The sequence below is a fragment of the Papio anubis genome, chromosome 17, assembly GCF_008728515.1.
Source record: "Papio anubis isolate 15944 chromosome 17, Panubis1.0, whole genome shotgun sequence".
NCBI lineage: Eukaryota > Metazoa > Chordata > Mammalia > Primates > Cercopithecidae > Papio > Papio anubis.
Genome location: NC_044992.1, coordinates 66,600,288 through 66,616,383, shown reverse-complemented (window position 1 = coordinate 66,616,383; position 16,096 = coordinate 66,600,288). Strand labels below are relative to the sequence as shown.

The following is a 16,096-nucleotide window of genomic DNA, read 5'->3' as shown; positions in this document are numbered from 1 at the left end:
CTCACTTATTTATTTATTTATTTAGAGATGGAGTCTCGCTCTGTTGCCCAGACTGGAGTGCAGTGGCGCAATCTCAGCTCACTGCAACCTCTGCCTCCCAGGTTCAAGCAGTTCTCCTGCCTCAGCCTCCCAAGTAGCTGGGATTACAGGCGCCCGCCACCACGCTTGGCTAATTTTGTTGTTGTTGTTATATGTTTAGTAGAGACAGGGTTTCACCAGGCTGGTCTCGAATTCCTGACCTTGTGATCTGCCCACCTCAGCCTCCCAAAGTGCTGGGATTACAGGCGTGAACCACCGTGCCTGGCCTATCTCACTTCTTTAAATGTCTGTTTTTTAGTGTCTATGAAGCTACCAAGGCTCAGAGAGGTTGAGTAACTCATGCAAGGTCACACAGCTACTAAGCGTGCCTGACTCCAAAACCCCGCTGTGCTCTTCACATATGCTGAGTCTTGTGCAGACAGATGAGGACTTGGGTGGGGGTAAAGGTAAGTCTAGGGGAGGGTAGCTGGGAGAGTCGGCAGCCCCTGGCTGTTTCTGCCACCGTGGGCAGAAGCTAAGGAGCCTGCCTAGGCCTGCTTACTAGGCCTCCAGGGCCTGTTGGGAAACACGGAAGCAGAGGGCCCCAGTGAGTGCAGGCCTGCCGTCCAAAGCACCTCGTCCCAGGCTTGACAATTCAGCCTCACTTTGTGAGCAGGATCCCGAGGCAGGGATGGGGGTACCAATGGCTAAGAGGTCAGGAAAAGATGACAGAGGGATAGAGAGGAGTTGGGGGCTGTCACTCAGACTCTGGGGGCAGCTGGCAGGGGTAGGTTGGCTGCTCTGCCACCCACCCACACTCATGCCGATCCCATGGCCAAGGGAACTCATAGGCCAGCCCCACGCTGCCTTCCCATGCTCCACTGTGCTGGGTTTAGGGGTGATTTTACCTTCTGATTTATACCTCTACAAAAGGCAATTACCGACTGGGCAAGGTAGCTCACGCCTGTAATCCCACCACTTTGGGAGTCCGAGGTGGGCGAATCATTTGAGGTCAGGAGTTCGAGCCAGCCTGGCCAACAAAGTGAAACCCCGTCTCTAATAGAAACAAAACACACAAAAAAATTAGCTGGGCGTGGTGGTACATGCCTGTAATCCCAGCTACTGGGGGAGGCTGAGGCAGGAGAATCGGGAGACAGAGGTTGCAGTGAGCCAAGATTGCACCACTGCACTCCAGCCTGGGCAACAGAATGAGCCTCCATCTCAAAATACATAAATAAAATTTTTAAAAAAGTGATTACCAATTGAAAATATAAAATTGTTGGCCAGGCACGGTGGCTCAAGCCTGTAATCCCAGCACTTTGGGAGGCCGAGATAGGCGGATCACGAGGTCAGGAGATCAAGACCATCCTGGCTAACATGGTGAAACCCCGTCTCTACTGAAAAATACAAAAAACTAGCCGGGTGAGGTGGCGGGCGCCTGTAGTCCCAGCTACTCGGGAGGCTGAGGCAGGAGAATGGCGTGAACCCGGGAGGCGGAGCTTGCAGTGAGCTGAGATCCAGCCACTGCACTCTAGCCTGGGCGACAGAGCGAGACTCCGTCTCAAAAAAAAAAAAAAAAAAAAAAAAATATATATATATATAAAATTGTTGTAATTAAAATATAACACCTAGACAGAAAAATGCATCTACCCTAACAGTATAGCATAGTGAAGTTTTACAAACTGAACACTCAAGGTTAACTAGAACCCAGTTTAAGAAACAAAACATTGGCCAGGCGTGGTGGCTCACGCCTGTAATCCCAGCACTTTGGGAGGTCGAGGTGGGCAGATCACGAAGTCAGGAGATCGAGACCATCCTGGCTAACATGATGAAACCCCATCTCTACTAAAAATACAACAAATTAGCCGGGCGTGGTGGCGGGCGCCTATAGTCCCAGTTACTCGGGAGGCTGAGATAGAGTGAGACTGTGTCTCAAAAAATAAATAAATAAATAAATAAATAAATGCTGTACTGAGTACCAGGAGCCTGGAGGCAGCTGAGAATGAGGAGCAGGTACTGAGACTTTGGGACTGCTTGGCTGTAAGGGATTTATTGCACAGAGGTGATCTAGTGCTTCTCAAACTTTGGTGTGTAGCAGAACGATCTGGAGGCCCAGGCTTGCTGGAGAAGAGGAGTCAGGCCACTGTGTTTTTACCAAGTTCTACAGGTGAATCTGATACCCACCAAAGTGCTACACCCACACAGTAGCTATCATGTGTGCCAAATGAACACAGGAGGCCAAGGACACCTCCTCTGAGAAGCCTTCCTGGGCTTCTCTACTGGAGTGCTCTAGCCGACACCCAGCACGCATGAGATACCCCAGTAGCCTCAGGGCTGTATTCTGCTTGTGAATGCTGTCTTGTCCCTGTAAACCCAGTGGCTTCATCTGTGCCTCTTTGACTCTTCAGTTCCTGGCACAGATTTGAGCTCTTGGCAATATTCTTCCATCAATATTTGCTGAGATGACCCTGCAGTTGTCCAGGGAACCAGGTTCAGGCCTGCCAGCCCCCTCGAAGCTGGGGAGGGAAGGCTTGGCTCCTGCCTCGTGTCATCACCCCTGTCTGGTGGACTGCAGTGGGCTGAGGAACAGGGCCCGAGTAGTTTATCACTCAAGCCTCTGACTAACCTACGTGGGAGAGTGAGATGCGTCTTGATTTTTTCATCCCACAGGTGCCCTCCAGCTACCCTCTGGGGAGGGTCCAGTTCCCAGTGTGGGGGAAGGGGCGTACCTGTCTCCCCAGTCTGGCTGGCATTGGTGAGGCAAGTGCACTGCTGGAGGAGGGTGCTCGTCTTGTCTGCCACACAGGGTGGCAGTGTCTGGGGCTCACGCCTGTACTCTCAGCACTCTGGGAGGCTGAGGCGGGAGGATCACCTGAGGTCAGGAGTTCAAGACCAGCCTTTGAAGCCATGGTTGGAATCCCAGCCCCACTGGCTGCCCAGACCTTGAGCAAGTTACTTAATTCAACCTCTAAGTGTCAGTTTCCTCACCTGATAAGCAGGAGAAATAACATGACCTCCCTCATGAGGCCAGCATGTGAATTAAACGCAACAGTGCAGACCTTAACAGAGGGCCTGCTGCTGACACGCTCCACCAGTATGATCTTCACTTTCTTTCTCTGGAGTTGACGTGGTCAGCTGCAAGGAAAGGGTTAGCAGTTGTTGTTTGCTTTATTTGTCATTTTTTTTTTTTTTTGAGACTGAGTCTCGCTCTGTTGCCCAGGCTGGAGTGCAATGACACGGTCTCGGCTCACTGCAACCTCCACCTCCAGGGTTCAAGTGATTCTCCTACCTCAGCCTCCCTAGTAGTTGGGATTATAGGCACCCGCCATCATGTCCGGCTAATTTTTTTTTTTTTTTTTTTGTATTTTTGTAGAGACAGGATTTCACTATGTTGACCAGGCTGGTCTTGAACTCCTGACCTCAGGTGAGCCAGCTGACTCAGCCTCCCCAAGTGTTGGGATTACAGGCATGAGCCACTGCGCCCGGCCTGTCATGTTTGTTTGTTTGTTTAACTGCAAGGTTGCAAATCTCAATGGGGCTGTGTATATGTTGGGGGGTTAGGTGCTGTGTCCTCTGGGCCTCTGCCGGGCGCAGAGGACACGTTCTTGCTGCCTGGGACCTCAGAGGATGCCCCGGGAACCTTCCTGGATCTCTGACTCTCCTCCCATGTCTTGGTGCCTTCTCTGTTAGGATCCTTCCTTGTGGAGTATCTGTGCGTTTCCCAAACCTTGACGCTCAGGAGACATCATCACTGCAGGATAATGCAGCCACAGGCCCTGGGCTCCTTTTGGCGTTTGGCAAATGCTGCAGCCTCAGGCATTGACTGAGTATCCTTGGCTCTCCCGGGCGCCCAGCTTTTGCTGGGCTTGTCTCAGGGTTTCTCAGCTCCAGGCTAGGCCGTGCGATCTGGGGGAGGGGCAGACAGGTTGGAGGCGGAGGCTTCCACTCCAGGCTGCTGTTTCTCTCCTAAAGTATCCAACCTCCGAAGACCCATTTGTGTTCCACATAGGAAAGTTCTATCCCTCCAGGTAGCCTAACGCTGACCTTCTCTCCTGCCACTGATAACCCTGGCCTTCCCCAGCGAGACTGCCTGCCCAGCCCTGTCCTGGATCACCATGGGGACTGCCGGGCGTGTTCTCGGGGACTGCCAATGAGGGGCACTGTGCTGTGCTCAGATGGCCACGGGAAGGTGGGGGGCAGTGTGGGCTGGGCAGGCCCCCGTAATTTAAGCCCCGAAGCTTGGGAAAGATTAACTCCTGAAATCAGACGGCTTTAGGGACTCTCCTGCATGTCACTCACAATCCAAGATGCTCCCCTGAGTGGGAGGGAACAGACCTTGCCAGTTCCTAAGCTCCAGGGTCTCCTCTTCAAATCCTCCTTGTGAAGTCGGCTTCGGGCTGCAGGGGTGGAACCACAGCTGCTGGACCGGAGCTCTGCCCTGGGGGAGGGGCGCCTCATAGGGGAATGCCATCAGCTTCCTTTAGGGCTCTTGTAGGGGTGGAAACAGGGTCAGGAACCGCCCTCCCCCCACCTAAGTCGTGATCCTGGAACGTTCTCTTCTCACGGAAGTTCAGTGTGGTCATTACCCTCTGAGCTGTCTCTCCAACCTTCTCTCTGCCTGTTCCCACGCAAACCTCGAGGGTTGTTGCTGTTAGGCAGGAATCTAGATCCAACATGGCGGCGTTACCCGGCGTAGCAGGCCTTTTGTTAAAGACTCCCTTCACCCTTGTACACACCCGCAGACCTACATGCGTCAGAGTTCTGGCTGGGCAGCCACACTCCCCCATGACCTGCAGCTCACCTGCATTCCACAAGTTCGTAAACAGCAGTTTCGGTTGACAGTTTCCAAAGACCCCTTCCTCATGACCCTTACTCATCTTCTGCCCTAGTAGTTTCAAGACCCCCCAGGCCCTGTTTGCACAACCAGCTTCCCTACCTCTCGGGCTATAAGAAGCCCCTACCCTCCTCCCTCAGCGCCACTTCCTTGGCCCACGCCTTTGGACCGAGGAACCTCGCCCGCGAGTCCTAATAAAAGGCTATTCTCACTGCCATTTGCCTTGTGTCTTCGTTCCCGGTTTGGCTCCAGCCTCAGTTTACCTTTATAGTTGCCTAAGTTCAACTACGACTTCTTATTTTTTTAATCTTTAATATTTATTTGGAGGGAAAATTCAGATTTGCAGTACAAAAATATACTTTTGTAAAACGCTTTTTATTTTTAAAATAATTATAGATTTGGCCGGGCACGGTGGCTCAAGCCTGTAATCCCAGCACTTTGGGAGGCCGAGACGGGCAGATCACGAGGTCAGGAGATCGAGACCATCCTGGCTAACACGGTGAAACCCCGTCTCTACTAAAAAATACATAAAAACTAGCTGGGCGAGGTGGCGGGCGCCTGTAGTCCCAGCTACTCGGGAGGCTGAGGCAGGAGAATGGCGTAAACCTGGGAGGCGGAGCTTGCAGTGAGCTGAGATCCAGCCACTGCACCCCAGCCTGGGCAACAGAGCGAGACTCCATCTCAAAAAAAAAAAAAAAAATTATAGATTCACAGGCCTTGCAAAAATAGGACAGAGAGGTCTGGTGTAGCCTTCATCCAGTTTGGCCCAATAGTCACATTTATCTAAGTGTCGTTCAATATCAAAACCAAGGAAATGGACATTGGTACTCTGTGTGTGTGTGTGTGTGTGTGTGTGTGTGTGTGATGTCCCAGTTCCACCTACACCATGCTCCAATAGATGCTGGGGACATACTGTGAATAAGACCCCGTTTCAGTTGCCCAGGGACTCAGAGTCAAGTGCAAAAGAGACACATACAAATGACATCAAAACAACAAAAAATCCTGGCCGGGCGTGGTGGCTCATGCCTGTAATCCCAGCACTTTGGGAGGCCGAGGAGAGCGGATCACGAGGTCATGAGATTGAGACCATCTTGGCCAACGTGGTGAAACCCCATCTCTACTAAAATAAAAAAAAAAAATTAGCCAGGCGTGGTGGCGCATGCCTGTAGTCCTAGCTACTCAGGAGGCTGAGGCAGGGGAATTGTTTGAACCCTGGAGGCAAAGGTTGTGGTGAGCCGAGATTGTGCCCCTGTACTTCAGCCTGGCGACAGAGCAAGACTCCATCTCAAAATAATAATAATAAATCCTGATCGCACTAGCTAACGCTTACTGGCTGCTTCCTGCATCCTTTATGTAAATTACCTCATTTCAGAGTCACACCTCCCTACGAGGGTGAAGCTATTGTCACTTTGTAGATGAGGAAACACTGATCCGGGAGGTTAAGCCACTGTGCAATGCCATGCCAGCTGGTAGGTGACTGGGGCAGGCAGAATGTGATGAGGGCATCGACCAGGGTGGAGTGAAAGCTCTGAGAGCTCAGGGTGGGAAGAACAGGGCAGGGATATCGGACAGTGTCTGGAGATATTTTTGGCTATCAAGATGGGGGTGTGGGCCAGGCTCAGGGGCTTCCATCACATTGGGAGGCCAAGACAGGAGGATCACTTGAGACCAGGAGTTTGAGACCAGCCTGGGCAACACAGAGAGAGCCTGTCTCTACAAAACAAAACAAAACAAAAATTAGCTGGATGTGGTGGTGTGCACCTGTAGTCCAAGCTACTTGTGAAGCTGGAGAGGTTAAGGCAGGAGGATTGCTTGAGCCTAGGAGTTCAAGGCTTCTGTGAGCCAAGATTTCATCACTATACTTCATATACTCCAGCCTGGGCGATAGAGTAAAAGTCTGTCTCAAAAAAAAAAAAAAAAAAAAAGGAAAAGAGTGGTGTGTGTGTTTGTGTGTGTGTGCGCATGCTACTGGCATCAAGCGTGTAGAGACCAGGGATATTGCTAAATGTCCTACAGTGCACAGGACAGTCCCTGACACAAAAAGTGCCTGAGTCCCAAATGTGAATCATGCACGACTGAGAACCTCCAGGGAAAGTTCCCAGGGGAGATGCTATCAGGACAGAGTTGGCCAAATTAAGGAGCAAGAAGGTGGCTTCAGACAGAACAAATGTATGGACAAAGGCTGTGGGAAGCAGCACAGTACCAGACTTGACCTCAAGTGATCTGCCCGCCTTGGCCACCTAAAGTGTTGGGGTTACACCTGTATTCCTAGCACTTTGGGAGGCTGAGGTGGGTGGATCCCATGAACCAGGAGTTTGAGACCAGCCTGGCCAACATGGTGAAACCCTGTCTCTACTAAAAATACAAAAATTAGCCAGGCGTGGTGGTGGGCAACTGTAGTCCCAGCTACTTGGGAGGCTGAGGCAGGAGAACCCGGGAGACGGAGTTTGCCATGAGCCGAGAACCCATGAGGTGGAGGTTCACCACTGCACTCAAGCCTGGGCAACAGAGCGAGACTCCGTCTCAAAACAAAAAAATAAAATAAATGATCTTTTTCAGCAGGACCATCCATTTTCCAGCTAACTCAGCAGCATGTAGTCATCTGCCACCGCCCTCAGGAAGTGTGCGAGTGCCGGGCGTGGAGCCTGGTGCAGGGAGCCCTCTGCGGGGTGTGCTGCTGTCTTTACCTGGCTTGCAGCGACTGGTATTGGGAAACTTTTCACGTCGTTCCAGAAACAGGCAGCACCTTCAATAAAATTAGCCACATTTTCTGTCCTAGATAAAATATTGGAAGAGGCTTACATCTGCATCCACTTGCAGGCATCTGCTGAAGAAACACCTTCGCGTGGCTTCTGCATTCCAGACTGACGCCTCTTCCAGGAGTCACAGCGCTTGCTGCTGCTCCGAGCGGCGTCGGAGAATCCCACTGGGGATCCATGCTGAAGAGTCACCTCTAGGGAGAAGCTCTCGGCCCCCATCAGGGCGCCGCTCCCACGTTGTGGACTGTTCCGGGGATGGTGTCCTGCACTCTCAGACCACTCCTGCAGCCCCTCCTGGCTGCTGCTCCGGGCTCAGAGTGCTCAGTGTTATGAAGGAGCAGACGTTTCTAAGAGAAACACACACAAAATCATTACATCAGATGGCCGGGATCATCGCCTGCAGTGCCTCCAATGACGATAGCCCCTGAGACTCGTTGCTTGGGCAGTCACTGGCAGATTGGCACTCCAGGGGTCCAGCCTCCCACCCCCAAATGCTTTGCAGAGCCTCACCAAACAGACGCGATTGTATTGACTGACTGTCACTCTGTGGTCATAGATACCTAAGAGCTGATGGTCAAAGCTGATTAGCTGGGGCTATAAGGCAGGATGGCCCTGGACATGCAGGGTTTGAGGAGGTGGGGGTGTTCTTCCAGCTCTCAAAGGTCTTGCATTGCTCAACTGTGCCTGACACGGACCCCAGTGTCGTCTCTGGTTCCCTCCTCTAGGTGTGCACAATCTTCACTGCAGAGCACACCACGCATGGGCACATCAAGATGCACCATACCTACACCAACGTGGTGGTCCTGGGGGACTCCAGCACGTGGAGGCTGCCTTATCTCAACCGCTGTGTCTACATGTTCCTTGCTCCTTTCCTCCTCCCCATCGTCACTCCACTGGAGGCTGTCGGTGAGTGCCATCAGAGCCCAAGTCGGCAGTGCCCTGCATGGACCTGGTTCTCCTGCTCTCTTTCCCTGCCTGGCTTCATGGAGGCTGCTTATAGAGGAAGGCCTGATAGATTCTTGCTGAGACAGCATGGCAGGGTAGAAAGAGCCTCGGACCCAGAGCTAAGTCTGGTTCTGCCACTTACTAGCTGGGGACCACGGGCAGATAATTTAACCTGTCTGAGTCTCGGGTCCTGTACCTGCTCCTCAAGTACGGTATGAAAGAAAATGAGGTCCTAGGTATAAAAATGTTTTGCAGGGTTCAGGCATGGTGGCTCACGCCTGTAATCCCAGCACTTTGAGAGGCTGAGGCAGGTGGATTGCCTGAGCTTAGGAGTTTGAGACCACCCTGGGCAACATGGTGAAACCCCATCTCCACTAAAACACAGGAAATTAGCTGAGTGTGGTGGCGGGCACCTGTAGTCCCAGCTACCTGGGAGGCTGAGGCAGGAGAATCACTTGAACCTAGGAGACGGAGCTTGCAGTGAGCTGAGATCGCGCCACTGCACTCCAGCCTGGGTGACAGAGTGAGACTGTGTCTCCAAAAAAAAAAAAAAAATTGCTTTGCAGAACTAATACTTCCTGTTATCAGCTTTGATATCAGGAGAGCGATGTCATATGGTGGAGGGAGGCAGGGGCGATGGGGCAGCTAGACCTGGATTCAAATCCCAGGGCTTGACTTGGTCAGATTGCTTAATGTTTCTGTTTCTTTCTTTGTTTTTCTTTTTTCATTTTTTCTTTTCTTTCTCTTTTCTTTTCTCTCTCTTTTTTTTTTTTTTTTTTTTTTTAACAGAGTCTCACTTTGTTGCCCAGGCTAGAGAGTGCAGTGGCACAATCTCAGCTCACTGCAGGTGGCACACACCCATAGTCTCAACTACTCAGAGGGCTGAAGTGGGAGGATCACCCAAGCCTGGAGGTCAGGCTCCTCCTGAGTAGCTGGGTCTACAGGTGTGTGCCACCAGGCCCAGCAAATTTTGTGTATCTTTGATAGAGATGGGGTTTCACCATGTTGCCCAGGCTGGTCTCAAACTCATAGGCTCAAGCGATCTGCTCATCTTGGCCTCCAAAAGGGCTTGGTTTATAGGCTTGAGCCACCAAGCCTGGCCTCTGTTTCTTCATCCACACAATGGGGACCCTGCTTTTCAGGGTGCTCCCGCTAACGCCTTAGCATGCTTGAGCCAGCAGAGAGCTGCTCCTGATGGATCTGAGCCTTGCCTGTCCCCTCCATGTCTTGCCCCTTCCGGCAGAGCGGCTGAGGAAGGTGGAGCTCAGGACAGCCCTGCGGACGCTGGCCCTGATTTCCCTGGGCCTTTATTCTCACTACTGGCTGCTCCTGAACGTGTCAGGCTTCAAGAGCCCCAGCTCGGCCCTGGGCTGCATGTTCCTCACCAGTCCTGTTGGCCCACCCCTACCACCACGTCAACATCTTCCAGGTGAGGCCACCCCAACCTGGGCACTGGGCAGCTAAGGGGGACATTCTCCAGGGGCCCTGACTGAAGGCTGGACTCTAGGTTGAGGAGAGAGGGGCCACCTGAAGGATGAGGCATCCTCCCTCTCACTCTCATCACACTGTGCCCTTGCCTCATCCTGGAGAGACCCTTCCTGCTGTCTTCTCTAGTCAAGATCCTACTCATGATTCACAGTCAAATTGCACAGGTAGTGTCAGGTGCTTCCTCTGCCAGGCACTATGTTAGGTCTAGGAACTCAGAGGTGAACAGGAGCTTCGGGTTGGTGCAGGATAGGACACAATTATGGAATTAAGTAATTAACAGCAGTTGTGGTATGTCGTCCCTTCCTGACCACCCCCAACTCCAAGGCTCATTCAAGAGTTTCGGTTTCAGGTAAGAAGCAAGCTTCTCAGCTGGGTGCGGGGGCTCACTCCTGTAATCCCAGCACTTTGGGAGGCTGAGGTGGGTGGATCACCTGAGGTCAGGAGTTGGAGACCAGCCTGGCCAACATCGCAAAATCCTGTCTATTAAAAACACAAAAATGAGCTGGGTATAGTGGCAAGCCCTAGTAATCCCAGCTACTTGGGAGGCTGAGGCGGGAGAATCGCTTGAACTTGGGGGGCGGAGGTTGCAGTGAGCCGAGATTGTGTCACTGTACTCCAGCCTGGGGGACACAACGAGACTCTGGCTAACAAAAATAAAAATAAAAATAAAAAAGAAGTGAGCTCTTCTTCAACATAGTCAGCTGCCTCCCTCCATGCGCAGATGCCAAGCGGTAGGAGATAAAGGCCTCAGCGACTGCCCCAAGGCAGGCAGATGCGTAGATGCCAAGTGGTAGGAGATAAAGGCCCCAGTGCCTGCCCTGAGGCAGATGGAGGAACTGGACACGGAGTTCCTCATGGGAGGCCAGGGCTCAGCATTCAGCTCCGGTGTCATTTCCACAGGGACATCTCCCTGTTTCCTGCTCAGGGAAGGCCCCAGAGTAGAGCTTCCTGTACTTCCTTGTCTAGCACTTACCACAACTGCTGTTAACTACTTAATTACTTAATTCCACAATTGTGTCCTGTCCTGCACCCAATGAAGCTCCTGGTCACCTCCGAGTTCCTGACCTAGGACAGCACCTGGCAGAGGAAGCACTCGACACTGTTAAACTTGATCTTGAATGATAAGTAGGATCTTGACTGGTGAACAGAGCAGGAAGGGTCTCTTCAGGACGAGGCAAGGGCATGGTGTGATGAGACTGAGTGGTAGGCAGTTGAGAGCATTAGGGAACCACGGGACCTGAGACGTGCCCAGGATAAGCCCCTCACTGTTCAGATGGGGAGGGAGGCCCAGAGATGGATGAGACTCAGTACGGAAAACAGAGAGGGTCGTCATCACAGCTGGGCCAGGAACCCCTCTACCAGGTCCCCCCACATGGGAGGTGGGGGACACAAGAATCCTCTGGGTAGCATGAGATCCCAGGACACCTGAAGTGGGGTGGGGAGGTCCAGGCTACCTGGTGTGACCCACGTGTCTGTCACAGCACATTGGCTGCCCATGTTCTCCTGGGACAAGCCCCGCCGGATACACATGATGAGCCTGAGAGTGCTTAACCTGGCCCGGGTGCCTGTGCTGGACTGGGCGTTTGGCCACTCGATCATCAGCTGCCATGTGGAACTGCACCTCTTCCCCAGGCTCTCTGATAACATGTGCCTGAAGGTAGTTGAGGGCTGGGCTAGGGGTGCTGGAATGAAGGGACTGTTAGAGGGTGGAAAGGAAGATTCTTCAGCCCAGCGGGGTCGCTCACACCTGTAATCCTGGCACATTCGGAGGCTGAGGCGGGCAGATGGCTTGAGCCCAGGAGTTTGAGAGCAGCCTGGGCAAGATGGTGAAACCCCGTCTCTACAAAATATTCAAAAATTAGCCAGGTGTGGGGGCACATGCTTGTGGTCTGAGCTGCTTGGAAGCTGAGGTGAGGACCACCTGAGTCTGCAGAGGCTGAGGCTGCAATGAACCATAATCGCGCCACTGCACTCCAGCCTGGGTGACGGGGTAAGACGCTGTCTAAAAAAAAAAAAAAAAAAAAAAAAAAAAAGGTGGCAGGGGAGGGACGAACCTTCAGGGTTCACCTGAACTCCAAGTCCCCCAACTGGCCTGGTCAGAGGTCACCCAGGAAGGGCAGCCCAGCATATCCACAGCAGTATGGGTTTCAGATCAGAGACACCCAGGTTTCTTACTAGCAGGGCCACTCTGGATAAGTGAACTGAATGCCTCTAGGCCTCAGCTTTCTCTTCTGTAAAATGGAAGTAGAAGGGCTTATGTTGACAGGTTTTGAGGATGAAATGGAGAAATATATCTGAAATGTTCGGCACACAGTAGGTGCTTGGTAAAAGGGAGCTCTGGTTTTTATCCCCCTGTGCCAAGGAGGGCTGTCACGCAGTCAGGATCCCTGGATGTTGGGGAGAAGCCACTCCTTTCTTCTGCTGGGTTGGGGACAAGAATTCTCTGACTTAAGCCCTTCTACTCCTCAGGAGAATCTTGGAACAAGGCCGATAGGAGCTGCGGGTGGGAAGATGATGCCCCCTGCCACCCACCATAGGATGATGGGCCTGTCCACAGCCCCGGCTCATAGGCCCCTCTCCTGCCCATTTTCCACCAGGTGAAGCCCGTGGTGTCCCAGTTCCTCCATGAGAAGCAGCTACCGTACAACGACGACTCGTACCTGGCTCGCTTCCGGCTGTTTCTCCGTTGCTATGAGGAATTCATGGTGCAGGCCCCACCTATCACTGAGCTCGTGGGGCTGCAATGAGGCCGGGCCAGTGCAGCCACCCCGTCCCTCCCTGGCCCTCCTGCTGCTGTTGGCCCAGGCGGTGTGGCTCAGTGGCTGGTGGCGGACCTGGAGAGTGGAGGCACCAGGCAGGCAGGGGGGCAGGGGAGCTCAGGCCTGGGGTCTGGGGTCCACCTGCCTTGCATGCTTTTCTGGATTTTGAGGGGTGTCTGGGGGAGGTGGTAATGGTGGCTGTGCATTCTGGTCAGTCGGGACCTCAGCAACTTCATCTCAAGACTAAAGAGCTGGGTCCTTCCCCCTGCTCTATCCTTGGTAGGACTAAGGGGAGGTGACTAGGTGAGTGAGGAGGGATACTGTGCAGGGGCCACCTGGGAGACAGCAGGGGGCACAGAAAGATCAGGGTCAGTTCCCTCGGCTGGGACCTCCCTGGCATTGGGACAGCCCCACACGGCCTTGGCCACTGTTTCCTTCAGGTTCTGCGCACCAAGGTGCCCTCTCCCTGGGGACCTCAGGGTGAGCTTGCTTTTGGCAGGCCTTCCTCAATCCTCAGCCAAAGGAACCTATGCAAGGTACTGGCTCAGCAGTTCCCCAGGCCGCAGTATCAGTGAGATAAAAGTGAGTGTGTTTTGTGGGGAGGGAACTCCAGGGGAAGTGAGGGGAGAAGGTTCCTCAGGGACAGAGTCGGGGAAAGAGTATAAATAGCAGGCTGGGGGAGGTGGCTCACGCCTGTAATCCCAGCACTTTGGGAGGCCGAGGCAGGCGGATCATGAGGTCAGGAGTTCGAAACCAGCCTGGCCAATATGGTGAAACCTTGTCTCTACTAAAAATACAAAAATTTAGCTGGGTGTGGTGGCGGACACCTGTAGTCCCAGCTACTGGGGAGGCTGAGGCAGGAGAATCGCTTGAACCTGGGAGGTGGAGGTTGCAGTGAGCCAAGATTGCACCATTGCACTCCAGCCTGGGCGACAGAGAGAGACTGCATCTCAAAAAAAAAAAAAAGAATAAATAGCTTTGAATGTGACCTTGGCTAGTTCAAACAGTTTGCTTTGTTCTGTGATGTTTAGAAGTGGTGAACCTGGGGATCATCCACTGGGAGAGAGAAGAATTTGTGAGAGGGGGCTGGGGTTGGAGGGGGTTCTGGGAACAGGGTCTGGAGGACAGATGGCCTCAGAGAGGAATGGGAGGAGGGTGGGGTGCAGATAGAAGAGCCTGAAGTCAGGGCTGGGCGGGGCTGTGGAAGGATGGTCTGCAGCCTGGGAATGAGGTGGGAATATAAGGGAACTGCCAATGCCAGGCAGAGGAAGAGGCCAAGGTGCTGGGGGACACCACTGAGATTCAGCCTACAGTGGGTAGTATTGAGAGGGCCAGGAGCTGCCCCAGCTGGGGGCTGGACTGGGAGGGTGCCAGGAAGTGCCCAGGTGGAGGCTGACAGAGAGACAAAGAAGGAGGCCAGACCCATTAGTTGAAAACAGGGTCTCTCACCTCGGCACCATACCATTGACTTTTTTTTTTTTTTTTTTTTTTTTTTGAGACGGAGTCTCACTCTGTCGCCCAGGCTGGAGTGCAGTGGCCGGATTTCAGCTCACTGCAAGCTCCGCCTCCCGGGTTTACGCCATTCTCCTGCCTCAGCCTTCCGAGTAGCTGGGACTACAGGTGCCCGCCACCTCGCCCGGCTAGTTTTTTTGTATTTTTTAGTAGAGACGGGGTTTCACTGGGTTAGCCAGGATGGTCTCGATCTGCTGACCTCGTGATCCGCCCGTCTTGGCCTCCCAAAGTGCTGGGATTACAGGCTTGAGCCACCGCGCCCGGCCGACTTTTTTTTTTTTTAAATGGAGACGAAGTCTTGCTCTGATGCACAGGCTGGAGTGCAGTGGCACGATCTCAGCTCACTGCAACTTCCCCCTCCCGGGTTCAAGCGATTCTCAACCTCCCAAGTAGCTGGGACTACAGGCGCCTGCAGCCATGCCCGGCTAATTTTTTGTTATTTTAGTAGAGATGGAGTTTCACCATGTTGCCCAAGCTGGTCTTGAACTCCTGAGCTCAGGCAATCCGCCCACCTCGACCTCCCAAAGTGTTAGGATTACAGGCATTAGCCACCGTGCCCGGTCACTACTGACATTTTATCTAGCCAATTCTGTGTTGTTGGGGGCTGTCCTGTGCATTATAGGATGTTTAGCAGCATCACTGGTTTCTACCTACTAGATGCTGGGAACTCAAGTTGTGACAATCAAAAATGTCTCCAGACATTGCCAAGTCAACCCAGTTGAGAACATGCAAGTCATTCTCTGAGCACATAATTGCCTTGTTTTTCAGTGAAGGCCTTGGATGGGGTGAAAGGCGTGCTGACCCTGCTGATAAAGAGACAAACTGCCGGCAAATGGGAGCCTGTGGGATGGGCAGAGGGGTGTGGCTACAGGCACAGGCATTCCCTGAGCCCTGTTCCGTTGGAGAGCCCCTCTGTGGTGTGGCCTTAGGCAGCTGCAGAGAGGCCATTGATTCCTTTAGGTGCACTCCCCACTCATCTCCACCACACCTTCCTTTACCAAAGACCGCAGCTCCTTTAGACGCCCTTTTCCATAGCTACAGGCTCCCACTAGTTCCTAAACAGTCTGAAACAGCTCCCTCCAGGCTTGTGGTAGTAGTGGCTTCCAGCTGTTGCTAGCCTGGGGTGCTTCTCCATTCCCTTCACCCTGCTCATACCTCTGTATACAAACTCCTTCATTAAACTGTCCTCAATCACCCCTTTTGAGTGTGCCATCTGTTTCCTGCTAGAAGGCTGACTGATAGACTGGAATTTTGGATCCAGGCAGCCCTCTTGGCACGAGGCAGGCTTGGCAGCTCCCCAGCCCACCGCTTTGCTATATGTTATTGCTGCTCCTTGGAAATGCATTAGCAGCTTAGAAATGGCCTTGAGGTCTAGGGGTGTAATTAATCAAACTGCTAATTCTCCATCTGAGAAATGCAGTGGCAGAAAAGGCCCCAGTTGCACAGTCCTGGCTCATAATGAAAACCAATAACCAATGACTCACTGTTATTGATCTTGACTTGACTGGGGTATGGGCAGCAGCTGCAGGCCCTGGTGCCAGATCTGGCTGTACCATGAGTATCCTGGGAACAAGTCACTCGATTGCTTTGAGGCTCCATTTTCTGTTTCGCTTAGGATGTGGGCTGGGAATTTCTGGGGCCTGAGAGGTGAGGGAGGTGACAGGAGTGAATGAAGTATATCCAGGTCTCTGCAGAGGCCTAAGGTCTAATCTATAGAGACATATGGGAGACAGTCATAATACATATGGATGACGATGATAATAGCTAATGTTTATCTAGCA

The 16,096-nt window shown here is 52.7% G+C and overlaps 1 protein-coding gene across 1 annotated transcript; it reads left to right on the top strand.

Annotated features, from left to right (window-relative positions):
- The first annotated feature begins 8,022 nt into the window (after positions 1–8,022).
- Positions 8,023–12,791, top strand: FADS6 (fatty acid desaturase 6). Its single transcript, XM_021928160.2, is given in 7 exon segments — positions 8,023–8,136; positions 8,337–8,517; positions 9,800–9,944; positions 9,946–9,985; positions 11,526–11,532; positions 11,535–11,701; positions 12,642–12,791. Coding segments are annotated over 7 exon segments (804 nt in total).
- The last annotated feature ends 3,305 nt before the right edge of the window (positions 12,792–16,096 follow it).